This window comes from Serinus canaria, chromosome 9, assembly GCF_022539315.1.
Source record: "Serinus canaria isolate serCan28SL12 chromosome 9, serCan2020, whole genome shotgun sequence".
Lineage (NCBI taxonomy): Eukaryota > Metazoa > Chordata > Aves > Passeriformes > Fringillidae > Serinus > Serinus canaria.
The window spans coordinates 10,226,790-10,245,819 of NC_066323.1; the positions used below are offsets into that span (position 1 = coordinate 10,226,790).

The window sequence follows — 19,030 nt, forward strand, 5'->3', positions numbered from 1 at the left end:
CCTCATGACATCAGTGTGTGGGTCTGAAAGCTCAAAGAAGCTGACTGACTTGACAGAAAGGGAAGCAGCCACAATTAACTGGCATGTTAGAATCCAACAGGAGGATGTTCCCTGTGGCTCAGCTAGGCTGGGTTAATTGGCAGCTGCTGTGTTGCTTTGCCTTTCGGTGCCGCCAGTTGAGTGTAAGGTAAAATGTGGTCCTGAGCACAGGCCCAACAGGAGTTTCATGCATCACTCAGTCACCTGAAGGACTTCCCTCACACCCCCTCAACAATTTGGAGAGTGCCCCTTCCTAAAGCCCTGCAGGCCAAGGGCTCACATGCTTTCAGGAGAAAAAGAGGTGCTGTCCCACATTGAAGCCTTTTGGCAGTGACTGCATACAGACCTCGGGGCTCTGAGAGTAGAAAGTGGGAGGCTGTCAATGCAAGGAAGAGCATAAAAATTGTTGAGTGAAGGATTGAGGGGAAGGTGATGGGAATAGCACAAGACCCAATGTGACACTCAGAGTGTCTTTGGCCAGCCACACATTTTGCAGTACTTTGGCCAGCCCAGTTTTAATTGATTAGGGATGACATGTCCTCCTGATCTGGAGGTTGAGTGTTCTACATCTACATCCTCTTGATAACAAAACTGTAGCTAATGCCCACACTGCTATTCAGCTACTCCCTGAGCTCAGGCCCCACAGTAACAAATCTACATCCCCTGAAATCTGCAGGAATGATCTCAGGATCCTGGGAGATAATATTTGTCTCATAATGAATTACTCACAGTAGCCTGGACAAAGAAATGTTGGAATATTTTTTAAGTACCACGTTTGAGCTAAATGGTACAAGGAAGGGCCTGCATGAAGCAGCACATAATTAATTGCCATCACAGCTCCGGTCATATCATGATCCATTTAAGTTTTTTTCCAGAGCACTCATTATAGCCACTGTTTAATTCATTCTTTCGTTAGATCACAGCTGCACAGGCATCTTTCATCTGCTGCCAGTGAAATTAATATTTTTCTTTATTCCTAGTACAGATAGATTTATTTTTTTTTCTTTTCTAAGATAGTTAATTCCGAGGTGGTTCATGTGACAGGCTGGGTGGCAGAGTCAGTCATTACCAGGCATTTTAGAAGAGAAGGGCCTTTGATCTCCTTGTGTTCTGATGTTTGCCATAAGCTTTGCCCTCTCTCACCCCACAGCCCCTGACCCTGGCTCTCATTACATGGTAGCAGATTCTGTGGGTGTAAATTTCCTTTTTTGCAGGCAGAATTTGCAGCCAGGAAACTGGTACCAGTAGGTTTTGAACTAAAATAGAGAATTAATCACAACAGGCTAAATGTTCCCAAGCCTAGGAGCAGAGGTGGCCACTTCTCATGGGACCTGAGGGGAGCAAAACCAGAGGGAATACAGAACATGGGTGAATTATCCAGAAGGGCATATGGTGAGCAATAGAAGGGAAAAAGAAAGGGCTGTGCTTCTCTTGATCCCTGAGCTGACCATGACTCAAGTCAGTCTCTTCATGCAGTGAGTTATTGTCACTGTACAACTGGAAGTCAACTGGAAGAGAGAACATTGGGGTCTCTGCACCCAGACCTGTTCCCTTTTAAGCCTGGACAGCACCCCATTGGATAACTGAGTAGGTTTTAGCTAGAAAATGCAGCAAGTCAGAATTGCCCTGATGCTTCTTGTCTGAGAGTGAGCACAGCCAGAAATGTGCTTCTGTGTGCATAAGTGGGTAAAATGGCTTGAAAGTTTAAAGTGGATGACATAAACCTCAACAAATTAGTGTTAGTGCAAGGCAGTTCTTTTTACCGTTTCTTTTTAGACTTTTAAACTATTTGTTCAAATCTCCAAATTTCAATAGTTTGATTTTTATTTTCAAGAGATGCTCTTGAAGCAGATCCTGGTCATCTTTATAACTGTGGGATTTGCATGGATTTTCTTAGAGGCTGAGGGTTGTGGCAGTGCATAGGTGCCACAACTGAGAGTCATTCAAGAAGCACTAAAGTTGTTAATTAGGGCAGGCAAAATGCTTTGCTGTCGGTCAGAAGTTCTATTAGTCCTCTCCTAATAAACTTGCTTTAATATCCTACATGCCTGAAATTGCCTTGTAAGACTGAAGTGCTCCTGCCTGTCTTTTTCCAAGAAGGGAGCTGTGCAGAGCTCCAGCCTGTGTTGTGTGTGCACATACAAGAGTGTGTGTGTTGGTACAAATTCACACACCTCTGGCTGGCCGGTCCAGTTAACAAAAACGTTTGCTCCAAGTTTGAGGATGACTGTGCCTGTCTCTTGCTCTGTCAGGAAATTTGCCCCGAGGTGTTCTGTGTGTAAGGAGCCCATCATGCCAGCCCCGGGACAAGAGGAGACCGTGCGCATTGTTGCCCTGGATCGCGACTTCCACGTCCAGTGCTACCGGTGCGAGGTTGGTATTCCAGGCACAGCAGGGACAGAAAGCAAGTTAAGCATGGCTTAACTTCATCACCACCTCACATTGCCCACACAACAGGCATACCTTCTTGTAACACTGGCTCTACAATCAAATTACTTCATTGACTTCAGCAAGCAAGGAATTTTTCCTCATTTGTATCCATGCAAATGAGAGGAAAATCAGGTCCCTTGTTTATAACAGGTTCATTAGAAGAGCAAAAGAATGTAACTCAGGCAATTAGGTCTTAGTACTGGAGAGCGTCATAAATTATAGCCTGGACACAAATGTAGCTCATCTTTATGTTCTTAAAATGAAAGCTAATGCATGTTAGGATTTGAGCAAGATTGTACAGGAAACTCAGCATATGGCACTGGGTTGAAGAATTTTAATGGACACATAAACATGATCATTCTTGTTTTGTGAAATACTTTTTATGCTACTTTTCCTGTTCAGTTTCATTACACACTTCATGTAATTTTGATGGTAAGAGTCTGAAGACAGAGAATAAAAATCACCTTAAAGCAATTAGCATGTGGGAACAGCTGTGTTAGGGAACCTTCAAGAATTCTTCAGTGCTAGTGTTACTTGTTGGATAATACATCAGCCAGATGGCAGGGTAAGAAAATGAGACCAAATATATTTCTTATTGCAGTTGCAGGTTTTAGTAACCTTAATTGGAAAGAAGGATGGACTAAGGTTTAAAGGTCTAGGCTGAAACTTGAGGCATCTGGTTCAATTCTCAATCTGACCTTGGCTTTCAGGGTACATACCAGGCCATTACTTAGGCCCATTATTTTTTAAGATGCTGGGGAATTCTTACACTAAATTTTGTAGAGCCTAATTCATCATACAGCACGTCCCCATGCTGGTTGCTGAGATACCCAGGCTTTCACACATATGGATCCATCAGCAGTCCTGGGCCAAGCAATTGCTTGATCACAAAGTGTGGATAATTCCCAACTTTCCTAGCAGCTATACTCAGCCTTAAAGCTTATAGGCTGAGATCTCTGGAGCAGGTTAGGGGGCCTTGGAGTGGGGTTTCCATGTTCCTGTCTGACATCCTCCTTTTTGCCACAACCTTTTTGGCCAATTGTAATACAAACACAGATGACACTTCTGGTAAGGGGTGACAGCTGCCACTCCTGGAATAGAGGCTGTGACTTCGTGGCATTAACTCTTCTGAAGGAGATAACCTATAGTCAGGTATTGGTACTAAACTTTTTCCCAGTGATGCTTTTTTTTTCCTTTTTTTGAATTAATAAATATGTGCTTTAGTTTGATGTTTCTCCAATGCTAAAGACATTTGCTTCCTCAGAAATGTGAAGGGAATAAACTCCTTTTATTTTCAATTGGATTAAATTCAGCAGGGAGCTTGGGAACCCATCTTCTCTGCAGCATTGTCTCTTATCAGAAAATGGCTTAATCATAAAAGACATCACGTACCACAGCTTCATGCTTTGCACTGACTCAGGCTGGATCCTGTTACAAGGTGGAGAGTGAGGAAAGAGTTTCTTTGACTAATAGATTCTTTGCTTATTCTTGTTCTTTCTTATTTACTTTGCTCTTCCTGTTCACCTATTTCCTAGGACTGTGGTGGCCTCCTGTCTGAAGGGGACAATCAGGGCTGTTACCCTCTGGACGGGCACATCCTCTGCAAGACCTGCAACTCCGCTCGGATCCAGGCTCTGACTGCCAAGGCCAGCACTGATCTCTGAGTATCAACTGTGACCCTCCCCAGGATGCCCATTGGGGAATATTGCACAAGCTTTGCATGATTTCTTTCCAGCCTAGGGTCTGAATCTCTGTTATTGAAAAAAAGGAAAAAAAAGAAAAAAAAAAAAAAAAAAAAGTAAAACTGGAAGGCCTTGGAACAAGAGGGCAGTTTGAGAGGCCATGTTCAGACTGCCCATGACAGGCACCTAATTTAGACACAACTGTCCAGGAGGGCAGTGAGTCAGAGCAGCTGCTCTCTCTGCAGCTGATGGAGTTAAGGGTCACAGCACCTCAGTTATCTGCCTGTATAAGAAGGTCTGAACATGGTCCTTGCTAAGCTTCTGTGTTTGATTCCTGTTTCTTAAGGAGTTTGTGAGGGTAAAGGGGTGAAAGATGGTTGAGGTAGTTATTTCTCCCAAGTTATTTTGAGAACCTGAGCAGCTCTCATTGAAGTCATTGGACTTCAATGTCTGCTGATAACTTTAATAGGATCTGTGTCACCAGCAGAAGTAGCTCCACTGTCCTAGAAGGTGAGAGAGCATACCCAACATTACCACAAACAACTGCAGCTGTACTGCAGCTGAGTGTGGGTGTGATCTTGTATCCTTGGGACACAGATTGGTCTTTTCTTAGGCCCTTACTTGTCTCCATTCCCTTCCAGTTCAATAGTGTTTTTCTTTTATTCATGAAAATCTACTTAGCTATTGCATAAATTTATTCAGTAGTGATGCTTCCAATTCACAATGTATGAGAAATCACAGAAAGATGTGAGCTTGCACAAACTACACACACACACTACACACTACACACTACACACACACAACATGCTTTTGATTTACCAGAGGCATAAGCCAGTCATGTCCTTTGAGAAGATATGTAGGGATGTGGGGCTGGAAACACATTTCTGAAATCCCAGTGGTTAAAAAAAGATAAAAATGACTACACAGAACTGCAGTGCAAAGCGATGCTCAGAAAAATCTTACGCCACCCTCTCACAGAGCCCATTCTAGTGGGACCACTGGCAGTGTTGGTCTCCGGGCAGATATTCAAGCAATAAAGTCTTTTTCCATCTCCTGTTATTGCAGTGGGAGGATTTTCCTTCAACAGTAGCAGGGATTGAATCAGGCTTTGGGATGATACACATTTCTCTGATGTTAACATGTGTGATCTGTATTTTTCAATTTAAAAAATAAGGTCTTGTTTCAACAACAGCAAAAAAATCATCCTAAATACATGTTCAGTTTTCATCCTAAGAAAGCTAAAGGTGGTATTAAACCCTTCACTATGCCATTCCAGAAAGCAGGCAATTTTTTTCCTCTTCCATTTTCATCCCAGCCACTTTTAACTTGCCTCTGTGAAATTCATGGCAGTAGAGTGCTGGGCCAGCAGCAGCATTTTCATCTTCAGTCCAGAATCAATATATATCCCAAGGTAAATAAAACCTGGACACAGATAATCCTTTTCTTTCACATGATCATGGATTTAGGGTTTCTTTGGGTTTTTTTAGTTTGGTTAATTAAAAACAAATAAAAAAATAGAAATCCATGGCATTCTGAGCAGCTATAATAGTCTTGTTCATGAAACCCATAATAACTAAGGTGCAAATTACATAGTGAGGGAGTAATTTTCATATCACTGAATTGACATTAATATCTTATTTGCAGATGTAATCAAGGAAAATAACTTTCTTTGCACTTAAATTAAGAAGCAGAACTGAAACAGTTGCAGGCTGATGGACCATAAAACTGACAAAATGTAATTTTACAAGAGTAAGTTACCACATCTTTCTTTCATGCATCCCACTGAAAAACAGTAAGAATGTAGTGCTTTCCTCTTTGTATTTCTCTTATAGAGAATAATTATATCCACTAATGCTGAAAAGAAAAATTAGATGAGCTTAACTGATGGGAAACAAAGGAAAAATTGTGATGTGATACTGCAACTCCTGTAAACGGTGCATTTCTTTTCAGTTTAGCACTAAACTTTCTGGAAGAGCACTGTGATATTCAGTAGCTTCAGCTGTCTGTGGTAAATTCAAATACAGAAATACCAGTCTGAAACCTCCGTTCCTTACATGGTTTATATGTTGGCAAACTTCACCAGTGTCAGGGAAGTTTCCCAAAATTCACAGCTTGAAATGAATCCTTCTTTGTAGAAGGGTGGCATCATTGAGCAGAAGACTTCCTTCACCACCGTAGGGGCTGTGCTGAAGCATTTTGACTTTTTATACTGGATTTCTAGCCTGGCCTGCAAGAATGTTACTGCCTTAGACATAAACAGAATTTTTGGCACCCTGGCTCCCCCCAGGTTCCGCCTGGGCTTCCTGCTCCCTGAACCATGGCATGTAAGGTTCTTCTGAGCTCGCTTCTTGACACGCAGTCTGCACCACCACCAGTTTTAAATTCTGTGCAAATCTAGTCTGAACTAACCCTGCAAGGGTGCAGAATGAGCCGTTCATCAGGCAGAAAACATAGCTGTGATCTTCCTTACTCTTGTGAGTGTTAATTCAAGTGGCAGATGAGACTCTCAAGCTGCTGTGCCTTCCAGCAGAATGTGGCCTAGACTAAGGACTGAGTTCAGCGCCTTTGGGCTTTTTATGGCCCTGCCTTAGGCTGGACTGGAACAAGTCATATGACTCCTTGTCTTCTGCACTCTGCATGAGAGAGCTTCTTTGCAGTTTCCCAGAGACATTATGGAGATTAAACTAGTCACAGACTAGCACAAACTACTGATTTTTGGAACTCTATTTTCTCTTTCCAGAAAAGTGTGCTGGTATGTAGTCCTGGGATTCCAGCCCATTCCAATGCACATGGCCAGCCAGGAGATCCAGCTCTGAATCCTCTCTGTTATGAGAGTGCTGTGGCGAGTTGGGCTGGCATGCAGGGAGGTGAGAGCCAAACTTTTCAGGCATTAAATACTTCATGGATGAAATATGATTGACAAAGATTGAACAGTGTTGATGTTTGAGGTGCTGTGGCTGGTTTCTAGACCTGACACATCTTTGCAAAGGTATTATGATGGGGTTTTTTTCTCCCCTAGACACCAAAGCCATCTGCCTGTTGGAAGGAGGGAGTGTCTAAAACCCTCTTCTTTATTCTGTGTGGTTTTGTTTTCCAAAATTGCTATAACTATATTTGAAAGATATTGTATCACAGAGGCTCTCATCACCCACATGTATATGGAAATCTCTCTGCTGATGCTTCAGGATTTAATAAGAAATGCTGGTGGGATTTATCTCAATTGCACTGCAATTAAGAACCACTGGGATATGGCTTCATCACAATATTTATCACATACTTATAATATATCATATTTATCTGTTCCAAAGAAGGAGTCTTTTTGCCAAAGAGACGTTGATTTTCTCAAGTTGGACCCTCTTAGCCATGACAAAAATTCACATCATCTGTGGCTGTGGTAATGTCCAAACTGTTCCTTTCAGAAAGAATTGGAAGATCACCCCAACATTTCTGTTCAAGTTTGCAGTTTCTGCTTATGCTGCTTTGTCTTTGTCTAGCATTTGTTGGCAAGTCGGGCCTGATCCCATGATTTCTGTGGCCAGACAGGGCCCAGGATCAGGTTCTAATTTAGCAAAATATTTATGTCCCTGGGGTTTGTTTAAGTGCAGACTTAAAGCCATTGCATGGTGTGACATAAGCCATTAATACCAGACTGGTTCTTTATCCCTTGATCATACAGGTTTGATCTGGGTAGGATGTGGGCACAGTTAAATTTCTATCAAATTATCCAGAAGACAGGAAATGGCTCCTGTGTCACCCTTATGCCAACTGTAGGGACACCAGCTGATCAAATGCAACATTTGGATGACAGGAGGCTGAGTTGTTAAAAGATGAGTGCTTTGTGTTGGGTGGTTGTGGCACCTTCCATATGTCACAAGTAGCCCTACAGCCAGATTTACTGTATCTTTGAGCAATGGCTTTAAAACTGTCTACTTTCTCCAGGAGACTGGGTTGCCTTGGTTACAGCCCAATCCTTAAGCACATCCCCAAGGCTAACACTAGTATTTTGTGAATGTGATGGTTTTATTGTCTCTTATTTTATTCATTGAACATTGCTTTTAAAAACAGAAAGCCACACCAATTCTTTAGTCTATCAGATTACACACCTTTAATTTTGGTTTTGGGAGGGGTGTTAATATTTTACTTCTTAGATTTTTATCATGGCTGCAAAACACTTGAGTAATGACTTAATCATAGAGGTGTGGGAGTACCAAAGTGTTTGTCACTCTACATAATAGTGTTCATCCTGATAGCATGAGCAAGGTTTTAACAAAACACAGGCCTTAAGTTGACTTTCTGCCTATCAGCAAAATGTGCCTGAGAAGAATGAAAAAAAAGTCTTTAAAGAAATGGTAGTTGTTAAAGAGGATATGCAACAAGTCTGTCTGAAATCTCTTTGGACCTGTTATGGCTGCTGCCTGGCTTAGGTTTGATAAATGCTGATTCCTTTTGATTTTGGGAAAGTCTGGAAGGCAATGAATAACAGGACCCAAGAGAAGGTTCTTGAGAGAAATTCCATGTCAAGGATAAGTGTTAGACACCTGATGCTTGAGCTGAGTGGCTCAGAAAGGGTTTGAGTTGCTGACTGGTGTCTAATGGTGTCTGGTTCCTGCAGTGGGGTCACAGTGGTGATCTGCTGTTTGTTCAGCAGCCTGGGTGGACAACACCTCACACAGGTTCCATGCTGCAAGCTGGGGCTATTGGAGAGGGGTGCTGAACCATCCCACTGTGGTGAAATTCCCATGAGAAAACACCAGCAATAGTAACTGAGGGTTTGTTGTGGAAGGAGGGCAGGAACTGCTCCATAACCCAGAGGTTAGTAAAATACAGACCAGGAGAGCTGTGAGAACACTATTTCCAGTTAGAGCTGGTTGCAATTTTTACACTAAATTATGTGATAGCAGAAGGGCAATTTTTTAAATGAGAAGTTCTCTCTTTTTACGATGTTACCCACAACATTTTTGGGGGTTGTTTTTTGCTGTTATGATTAAAATTATACTGAATTTTTATCTAAATTAATTTCAGAATTGTTAACAAATATTTTTATTTTTCAAAGACCCATGTCTTCTTTCACAGTTGTTTGCAGTTCTTGGGTTTCTTCTGCTGGTAAATTAAAGTTTCTGTTGCAATTTTGAAAACATTTTTGGATAAAAAATTCTACTTAAAACCAAGCAAATGTTCTTGGGAAATGGTTCAGTATTGGACCTGGTGAAATAAAAAAAGCTTTGAAACTTTTTACAAGATTTTTTTTTTTCCTATTTTTGACTAGTTTTGCTAATTTTGAAGTCACTGTTTCCTTTGTTAGAACAATCCAAGTAATGTGACTCTTAAAATAACAGTGTTACTTCTGTTGGATTCATTTTTCTTATACGTCTTAAAGCCATAGAGTGGCTGGCTATAGGGACTGCCAGTGTCTTTTTCTGTGGCAACTACAATTTTTTTCTTTGTTTTTATCTTGGGGTCCTTTTCTGTTTGGATTTTTCCCCTGAAATTACTGAAGAATATAGGCACATTATGGTAACTACCATGAAAATCCAGAGATACTGATTGAATTTCATCTCCTTTCTGGGCTTGGGAATGGCATTTTTCCTTAAACATTTCTAGAAATATTACCATTCTCCCTCAGCATTTCAAGTTTGAAGTTGCAGCAGTTGGTTGCCCAGCTGGCATTTGGAGCCTGAGAGAGAACAGACTTTACACATGTGAAATTGTAACATTCATCCAGCATCTGAAAATCTAAGAGAAAAAAAGCACAGCCTCAGTAAGTTTCCTGGTGGACACTGAGGAGCAGCTCTCACTTCAGCCTGGAAATTTTCTGCTGTCTGAAGAAAAGCTAGGTTCCACCCTTGCAGAGCAGTCTGGCATACACACACACAGGTGTTGGTGGGGCTATAAGTGAGCAGAAATACAGGCTGCAGTATTGACTGTTGCTGCTCACACTGCACTGGGCTTTAGTCCTGACTATGTGTCCCTTTGGCTTCCTGTAACGTGTGGAAGCACCGGGTTTATCACGGGTAGCAAGAGCATCCAGTTAAAACTTTTTATTTTCTTTTTTTTTTTTTTTAATTTTGCTATTTGTCCAGTATTGTTATCCTACTTAGATGTTTTAGAAAATGAGGAAGGAAACAGAAGCCCCAGTGGTGACATTGCCTTTACATTTCCTTTAGAGTCTCTCCCCAGGAACATCACACTTGGGGTGTCTCTGCTTTCCTGCCTCTGCCTCCCCTTGTCCACAAGCCACTCTCTTACCCACTTTTTCCATGTCCTCAATGTGCACTCATCTTTGCAGTAAAATGGTTTCTTACTTACTTCACCGAGGTATTGTGAGTCTTAGCTGGTAGTTGGAAAAACTTGTTCAGATCTTTAATCAAGTAGTTTTGTGCGTCCTTAGTATCAGTGGCCTGCCATATGGATATCAAAGAAAATTGTTATAATTATTGCTTTTAAAATGATTATGAAATTGTGCCTTACTTTTTCAGTCATATTTAACCATGTAATTTAGAACCACATGATTGCAGGGATTTACCATGAAGAAATATGTTTGAAGGATAGTTTGTTTTTTAAATATTTTTTCCTCAAAAATTATTTTATTAGCTTTTCCTCTTTTATTTTTTTTTCCTCCAGTTATATTCCTTTAATATGTTTGCGTAAAAGGGCAGCCAGAATTTGCATTCGTGAGAGACAGAAGATTTTATTTGGTCTTGTATGTAGAGCTTTCATTTTCTTTTATGTTCCTTCAGGAAAATTCCTCTCTCCCCAATTACTCATACTGAAATGTCTTTAAATGCAGGCTGACCAGTAAGGGTTTTTTGTTGCTGTTTAATTTAGTGTGTGGTTTGCTTTGTGGTTGTGGTTTTTATTTTAATTAACCAGATATCGGGTGCTGGGGAAGCATTGCACATTAATGCAGAACTTTAATGCTAATTTTCACAGAAAAGACAAAATTAGAGTCTTTCCCCATCTCCAGTGCAGTTTTGTTACTGTTCTGTGTACAACACTAATATTAAGCCAGACTGTAAAGGCTAAATACTCAGAGTGACCTACTTCCATTCACCAGCAAGAATCCTTTGTCAGCTGACTCCTGTTTGTTTGTTCATTTTTAAATGTCGGATTACAGAACAAGCATCTACTAAAGATGAAAGAAAACAGTGTTTTCATGTGCAGGAAATTTGGGGTTGCAGTAACAGAACATTTTCTTTGTGAATTTGGATGTCATGGTGTTTTAAGCTCCTGCCTGGAGCCTAAATCAATTTGGCCTCTCATCCAGTTCATCTAACTGGTGCTCCTAAAAGGCTGCAGCCCTGCAAAAGCTCATGCAGCATTTTTGGCTGCCTTCCCTTGCTCCCATTTGGTACATATTTGCACAATTTAACTGAGCTTTTCTTTCTGCTGAAGGTCAGATGCAAGCGATACGAAACAGTAAACTTTATAAACAAGCAAAACCATTTCAACCACAGCATTTTGGACTAGAATGGATTTTTAGGTGGCGCACTGTCTGCTGGCCTTTGGAGAGGGGATCCTGAGACTGCATTGGACTGGAACAAGAGGCAAAGCCACAAACCTTGTTTTTTTTTAATAAACTACTTACTGTAATCCAGCTACACAGTTTCAGCCTCACACTTCAGAAGAAGCTTCCAGTAGCTATGCACGTACAGGCACTTTCTCTCTTGCAGAAAGTGAAACTTTCCCAACCAGAGTAAATTTAACCTATTGCATAAGATGCTGGAAGTTGGTTGTTTTTTTTATTTTCCTTGGGAGTCTCACTGTAACCTCTGTGTGCAGAGGATGAATAGCTTTTCTTTTTCCCTCTCTTTATTTTTTTTCTGACAAGATTAGATGCTGCATATTGATGAGCTAGCATTTCAAAGGTCCGTGGGGCTTTGGAACATATTAAGAATCTCTGAAGTTTAATATTCACCATGTTTTAAATATTCAGAAGGAAAAATCTGCATAAAATGGCTTTTGATAAATACGTTCTAGAGATTCTTTTTCTCTCTTACAAAGCATTGTGGGGATTGTGGCTGTGCCAGTTTTGTTCCAAAGTGTGTTTTTTTTCAGCATTTCAGGATTATTTTGATCCCATTTATATGCCCAGTACCAGTTTCTACTGGGACTGTACTGCAGGCAGGTGGATGTGACCAAGAAAAAGGCTCAGCTGAGCATTGGAACTCCTGAGTATCTGCTTGGGGGCTCCCTCCTGATGACAGCTGGGCACATCCAGCCCTTTTCTGTAACAGCTTCTTGTGATAGAGTTGGGATCAGCCCAGTGGTCAGGCCCAGATGAGACCTTTCTGCAAAGGTACTCTATACCAGCAGGGCTTTGAGATTGGGAAGGGCAATATCTGGGCGCAGGAGCAAAGCAAAGTGTCATTTGATGCATCTGAGATCTCACAGGGCATTTTCCCCTTCCTTGGAAGTCTCTTTGGTGAGAATCTCAGCAGTAAAAAAAGTGCCTTTAGGAGAAGCCCTCCCATGGGCATGCTCTGTTTCTCATGCTCTTGAAAATCTGATTCAAGCTTTAGATAAGGAGGATGAGTTGCTGGCTGCAAAGGTGCAGCTGTTTTGCTGTGTTATCAACACGTGTCCCATGGTACATGCCAGGGTGTTGCAGGACAGTGCTTTGGTCCCTCACACCCAGCCTTGACTTTGTCACACCAGTCCCTGTTGAATCAGTGCCTGGTATTTGTTCTCAGGACCGCTCTGGCTCAGGCCAAGGGCACCTCATGCCTCTATGCAAAAGGTGGTGCTTTCAGGTTTTATCTTACAAATAATGCAGCCCTTTCAAATTCACCTTTCTTTTCTTATGTGTTCTTGACAGAAGTAGGATTTTAAATATTTCATAGCATTCTTCTTTCTTCTTCCTTTTTGCCAGATGCCTTGAAAACATTGTCAGATTACGATCTGGGGGGGATCAGGATCAGTTTCCTTTCCTTCTTGAGTGCATGGTGTAGGTTTGCAATGAGGGTTTCATCTTTTTCTCTTTTTTTTTTCTTTTTTTAGTCTTACAGAACAGATGCCTTCATTTTATGCAGAGAAAAATTGTCTATGATCAGAGCTAATCCAGGATGGCAGGACTGGACCCCCACAGTGAAAGCTAGAAAAGTGATTGCAAAAGTATTCTGTTTCTCCTTATTAATTGCACAGGAAGTTTCCACCAAAGGCTCATGTAGCCCAACTGGCCTATGTAATAAGTAGCAGGGCCTGTAATTACAGTCTGTCTTCTGATCCTATCTGTGCTCTGACTTTCTAGGCACTGCAGTTCTATTTACATCTGGCTCTCTGTCACCATTTTAAATTTTTGATTGGTCACTAAGGGAAGGAGAGCATGAGCCCTGAGAGGTGCAGTGAGTATAAACAAGGGAATCTTCCTGCCTATCAGGTATCCACCTGATTTGGGACACAGAGCATGAGGAACAGCCGTGCAGCAGAGGAAGTGGGCTGCATGCCAACTGGGTATCTTTCAAGACCTCAGAGTTCTTTATGGGACTGGAAATTTGAACCTTTTACAGGTCTTAACTGGTGTACTCTCCTGTGAGATAGCTCATCAGTATTTCTTTCCTCTGAGCTGTTCCTAAAGGATTTAACCTTTTTTCTCTATAAGATTCAAGGTTTTATGGTTGCAAAGAGATCCTTCCCCATATGGCATGAGGAGGGAGATGGCTGTTGGCATCGAGCAGAAAGCTGTGTTACAAATCCTGGTATCAATGTGGAAAACAAGAGTAACTTGAGTGGGAGGGGAAAGGCAGTGATTTACACGTGGTTCAGTACCAGATTCACCAGCTCTGAGCACCAGCAAGCACAGCCTCAAGCAGATGAACCCCCTGGGGTGCCAGTTCTGAGACCTGTTCAAGAGAAAAATGGGCTCCTCATGGGAGTGTTTGGTGCTGGTCACTTTGCAGTAATCTCTTGTCTCTTTGGAAACATGCACTAAACTTTGGGTAAAGCTACAGAATGGTGCCCCCCATACTTTTTCCTCAAGGCAGACTCCCAGTGTTATGTTTGATCAAGAGGAATGAAAGCCATTAGGCAAATACAGCACTCTGCAATAAAACCCATTAACAATCTACTATAGATACTTTTAATGTCCATTAAACTGTTAAACAAATTGTCCCTTTTGTACAGCCTGCACTGTTATTTCATTATTTTCAACCTGACTTCTGTTTAAAAAATACCCCTCTTTTTTTTTTTTTTTTTTTGTAACTCTGCTTCTAAGAAAGTTGATGCTTTAAAGGGAAAAAAAAACTTAGTTTCAAACATGCGTTTTTCAGGCTTCTAAATTAATAATTTCTACACCTGACCCAGTTCCTGCAGCTGCCAAAAAAGAAAAGAGAAAGCTATTTAAATTTCTCATAGAACCATTTATCTCTTAAAATATGCCAAGGCAATTTGAGGTGGGGGTGGAGACTCAGCTATTTATCTCAGCAGCTTGATTTTTCTCTTTATGTTTCTAACTGTCAGGGGGAAAAAACCGGTAGGAAGCTATTCTTGGGCTATTATTGATGTATTGTGTTGCCATTATGCAGGATGTCTGCTTTGCTATATACGGAAGGACATTAATAATAGCCATCTCCCCTGCCCCCACCCTCGGTTCCTCTTTGGGAAGATATGGTTTAACTGGAGCATCTGCTGTGTTCAAATTGCTGCTCCTTCCTCCCCTTCCCCCAGTTCATTCCTAAACTAGTTTTAGGAACCAGGGCTAAAGAAATAAGGATACATTATTTTTGCCATTTTTCTGCCTACTTCTGTGGTTGCTCCAGGCAAATAATTTCCATACCCTGTACCTGTCTACCCTTTTCCTTCCCATGTATTGCCCCTGCTTTCATTTTAAGTTCATCAGTGCAAAGAAAAAAACCCTTTCTTGCTCTCTTTTTCTCACAAAGGCAGGCTGGCAGAACAGGCTCAGCCACAGATTTGTTATTACCCAGCATTTCATGTCCACAAACATTGGTTTCATTATTTCCAATTAGCAGGAAAATGAATTCCCATTCCCGTCCCTCCTACCCCAGGTTTAAAACATTGTTATGAGACTTTAAAAGGTCTGTCTACTTGTTTAAAGACTTGGATGCTTGTTTTATTTTTGGAAGCAGAGTGTACAGTGAACAGGAATAGTTTGATGTTTAAAAAATAGCCCCAGTTCAGCATTCCCCTGAAGTGCGGGAAGTCCTGTCTCCGCAGGGCTGTGCCAGCAGCGTGACAGCCAGAGAGCAAAGCCAGCTTGAAAAGGAAAAGAAACTGGCCTGCCCCACTTCATCTGTGAAAAGAGAGAGGTGAAAATAATAATGTGGCAAGAAAATAAAGGGCAGAATTGCTCTGATTTTTTATTTTAATGGCTGTTCCTATGTCTCCTGCTGATTTTGTTCCATAGTAGTTTTGCTTATTCAGCATTTTTTATAATCAGGACCATGTGCATTTTCAAGGTATCATTATTTTTACTTTCATTTGTTGAGTTGTAGTCTTGCCCTGGTCCCCATAGGGTCTGGAGCCACTTTGGCATGGGCACTGAATGAAAACAGTAGCTCTGTCTAGGAGTGCTTACCTAGAATTTGGAACCAGCAAATGCAATAAGAATATTTTCTAGTCTGATATAGAGAAGTTTTCAGAATAGGAATTCTACATGGCAGGAATGCCTTCACTGGGGGAAATGCTTAGATTTCAAAATGAAAGGGAGATGGCCATTCAGTGTAGTTTCTCGTTGCTTTTATCATCTTCCTTGGTGGCATACAAGGAGAAAAATGACACCCTCTGTTCTCTAAACTAAGCCAGAGCCCAGCATCTTCTCTGCAGACATTTGCTCCAGCTCCAGCTTTCCATACTGCTGCAGCATGGGAGTGAGGAAGGCCTGCTAAGGGAGAAAGGTCAGCCTCATCCTCTCCACAGCCAGCGCTGCTCCTCTGGTGAGTCTGTGTCCAGCCTAGGGCTTGATCCTGCCTTCCTAGTGTGAGTGTTTTGCCAGAATCAGCTGTTTTCTCTTTGCTGTTAGCTATGGGATTGTGTGCAATGATGAGGATTTGCAGGGAGGGAAGAGAAGATCCTGTTCCAATTAGGCTGCCTTTGTGCTAATGTTTCAGGGCTGCATGAGATAAGAGCAGTTTGCACTGAAATGCACAGCCGGAGGTTGTAGTTTGAGTTTCAACTGTGTTGAGATGGTACCCATTGAAAATCCAAACTGGAGCTCTTTTTTGCATCTGCCAGTGCTTTACTGACAGCTCTGTGTGGGCTGGAAACCCATTTCAGTTTTGCAAATGGACATTTTGTGCCTTGTCCCCCAAGTGTGATCTAGTTCTTTGCTTTATCCACCTAAAAAGGAGTATTTCTAATGTGCCTAAGTAGCTAAGCTCCTGACAAGCATCTCAACAGAACAACCAGCAAGGTGACAAGTAGGCTACTTACAGAGCTGCCTTTACAAAAAATAAGTAAAGTATTCCACTTTCTTCACTAGAGACCTGCTGTGCTCCTTTATGGGCAGCAGAGAGATGGGAGCTAGAAGGGTGATGGAGAAGAGAAGCAAGAGGCTAATGCTGAGCATCTGTTCTCCATGGGGATAAGCAAAGCAATGGCTCATCCCATTAGTGCGGCTTGTCTTGCTTTACACACCCGGTTGTCTGGTGGGCAACTGTTCTGTAGCAGAGGTACTTGGGTATATCTCCTCAAACATCTCTTCCTGGTCAGAACTCTAGAGTCATTCATACCTGAAGAATTTATTGCCTTAAATTATTGCCTTGTCTCTGATGAAATCTACATCACTCATTTTTTATATAATGCTAGAAGAGAAAATCTGAAGGTGAACCAAAGTTTGATTGGTGCTACTGTATTAAAAAGGCTGGTATGCTCTCATTTTCAATCCTCAAAATAATGTTTTAGGAAAATTTTCCCTGCTGTGATCAGATAGGAAATGCAAGGAGTATTGGAAATGCAGTGAAGGGAAAGATTTGATGTTTTGATGCTCTGAACTGCACCACTGTGACCACCTCTACTGTCTCTTTGGAAAGTGAGAACTGAGTATTGGTAGAGGTATGGGCAGAGCCAAGTAATGGCTGGACTTTCTCTCATAGTCTTGCTAGAAAGGATCTGCCTTGGTGAGAGATCAGCTTCCTTAATGGTCCTATACTTTTCCATGCCACAGCTTGTGTTTTAGACAGTCAGAGAGCCTGGAAAGCAGCCTCCAGTGCCTTCCCTCTAGTTAGTCAAATGAGAGACACTGAGTACTAATTCTGCATTTATTGAAGTCACTTTCCAGAAGAGAACAAACAGCAGAGGTTTGTCAAGTTTCAGAGCCCAGTCTCCCACACTGGCTTTACCTGTGGGCAGATACAAGGGGGTCTGAACCACACATAGGTCATTCCAGAAGGATTCCTCTTGGCTACATGGAGAACCCCCTAAAGGCTGGGAGAATGATTCAGCTCTTTTAGACTGCAAGGAGGAAGTGTCCCCAGGAATGTATTTGCCCTATGTAGCTGCTATGCTTTGGCCTCTCCCTGCCAGCTGCAGACCTGTGTGCTCCGAGGGCTCACCGGGGATGATCTGTACTGGATGTGCAGTAGTTCACAGTGGTTTGAGGTGGTGTTTCAGCTTCAGGGTGGTTGTTGGTTTAGCCCATGAGATGGAGAAGGTTTTGCATTGTTGCCTTTGTTGCAGTTGGGAGGCAGTGTGACTGGCCACTCTTCTCCTTGTCCAGTGTCAGCAGACAGGCTCTCAGTGGTGTGGGCAGCATCTTCCTTTTGAATGTGAATCACTAGCCTAGGGATCTGGGCAGGGGGAAGCACAAGGAAGCACTTCTTATATGAGGAATGCTTCTGCTGCACACGCCATGCCCTCGGATCCTAATGAAGTAACATTACTTGAGCTTTTAGGAGTGGTCTCCTGTCTGTCAGAACTTGGGGGTACATTTTACACCTTGCTGAACAAAAGTACTACCCAAGTCTGTGGGGGGCCTAATCCTGCTGCCATTGGAATTTTCCGGATTCCTGTGACTTGCTGAGTGCACCTCCTGTGAGCTGCTGAGTAGCCTCCCTTGTCACTGAACCCATCAGGCCGCTTGTCTCCCTCACTGACTACTTCCACAGGGCTTTGAGGGCACTCAGGAAATGCAACCAGCACCTTACAGGTTCGATCTGCTAAGCAATAAATGAAGTTTTTTCTCTGGTAACTTGTGTGCGTGAATTGAAAATCATTTATTCCAATTTGTTCTGAGGACAGATGCAGCATATACACATTTTCTATATTTATAAATATATATAGATATATATATTTTGTTCTCAGCTAGTTACCTCTTCTAAACTGCAATTTTCAGAGCAACCGGCATATATTTTTTATTCAACACGTAAAATGACTTTTTACAGTAAGAGAATGAAAGCTGTTTTAAGCATGTGTTTTCTGTATTTTTATTATGCATTATCCAATTATATTGAGATGTATTTTCCTCTTTGCTCTGCTCTTTCAGTTGTTATCCTTTTTATCAGTTATGCTTTTCAAATGTTTTGTAAGGGAAAATAAATATGCAAAATCGCCAGATGCCTTTTCTCTTTGCAGAAGAAGTATCACAAATGCTTTTTTATTACATTTTACCAATCCAATAAAGTTCTTATAAATTTCATTTTTGTTTGCTAGCGTGTGAAATTATTTTTTCAAGTTGAATGGTATTTACTTTCTTCCAGCCTCCACCTGCAATTATGCTTCATATCCTTCACCTTTCTCTCTTTTAGGTTCAAAATTTCATTGTGTGGCTCCTGAGCATACCTATTTCAAGAGTCTCTTATACTGTTGAGTGAAGTAAGGATACAAAAGTGTCCCAAGAGAGGCTGACCCCTGTCATACTGACCACGTCTTGATGAATTTTGTACTGTTCCTAAAACTGTGTGCCTTTGCAGTAGAGAGCACTCCAT

General features: G+C 41.7%; 1 protein-coding gene across 6 annotated transcripts in view; it reads left to right on the forward strand.

Annotated features, from left to right (window-relative positions):
* LPP (LIM domain containing preferred translocation partner in lipoma) overlaps positions 1-18,741 on the forward strand; it is a 333,154-nt gene extending 314,413 nt beyond the window's left edge. For all 6 annotated transcript variants that reach the window (XM_050978157.1, XM_030227018.2, XM_050978158.1 and 3 more), the window contains 2 exons: positions 2,292-2,412; positions 4,005-18,741. In XM_050978157.1, the coding sequence (XP_050834114.1) occupies positions 2,292-2,412; positions 4,005-4,133 (250 nt within the window). In that variant the 3' untranslated portion in view covers positions 4,134-18,741. The remainder of the gene's footprint in view (positions 1-2,291; positions 2,413-4,004) is intronic.
* Positions 18,742-19,030: the final 289 nt, after the last annotated feature.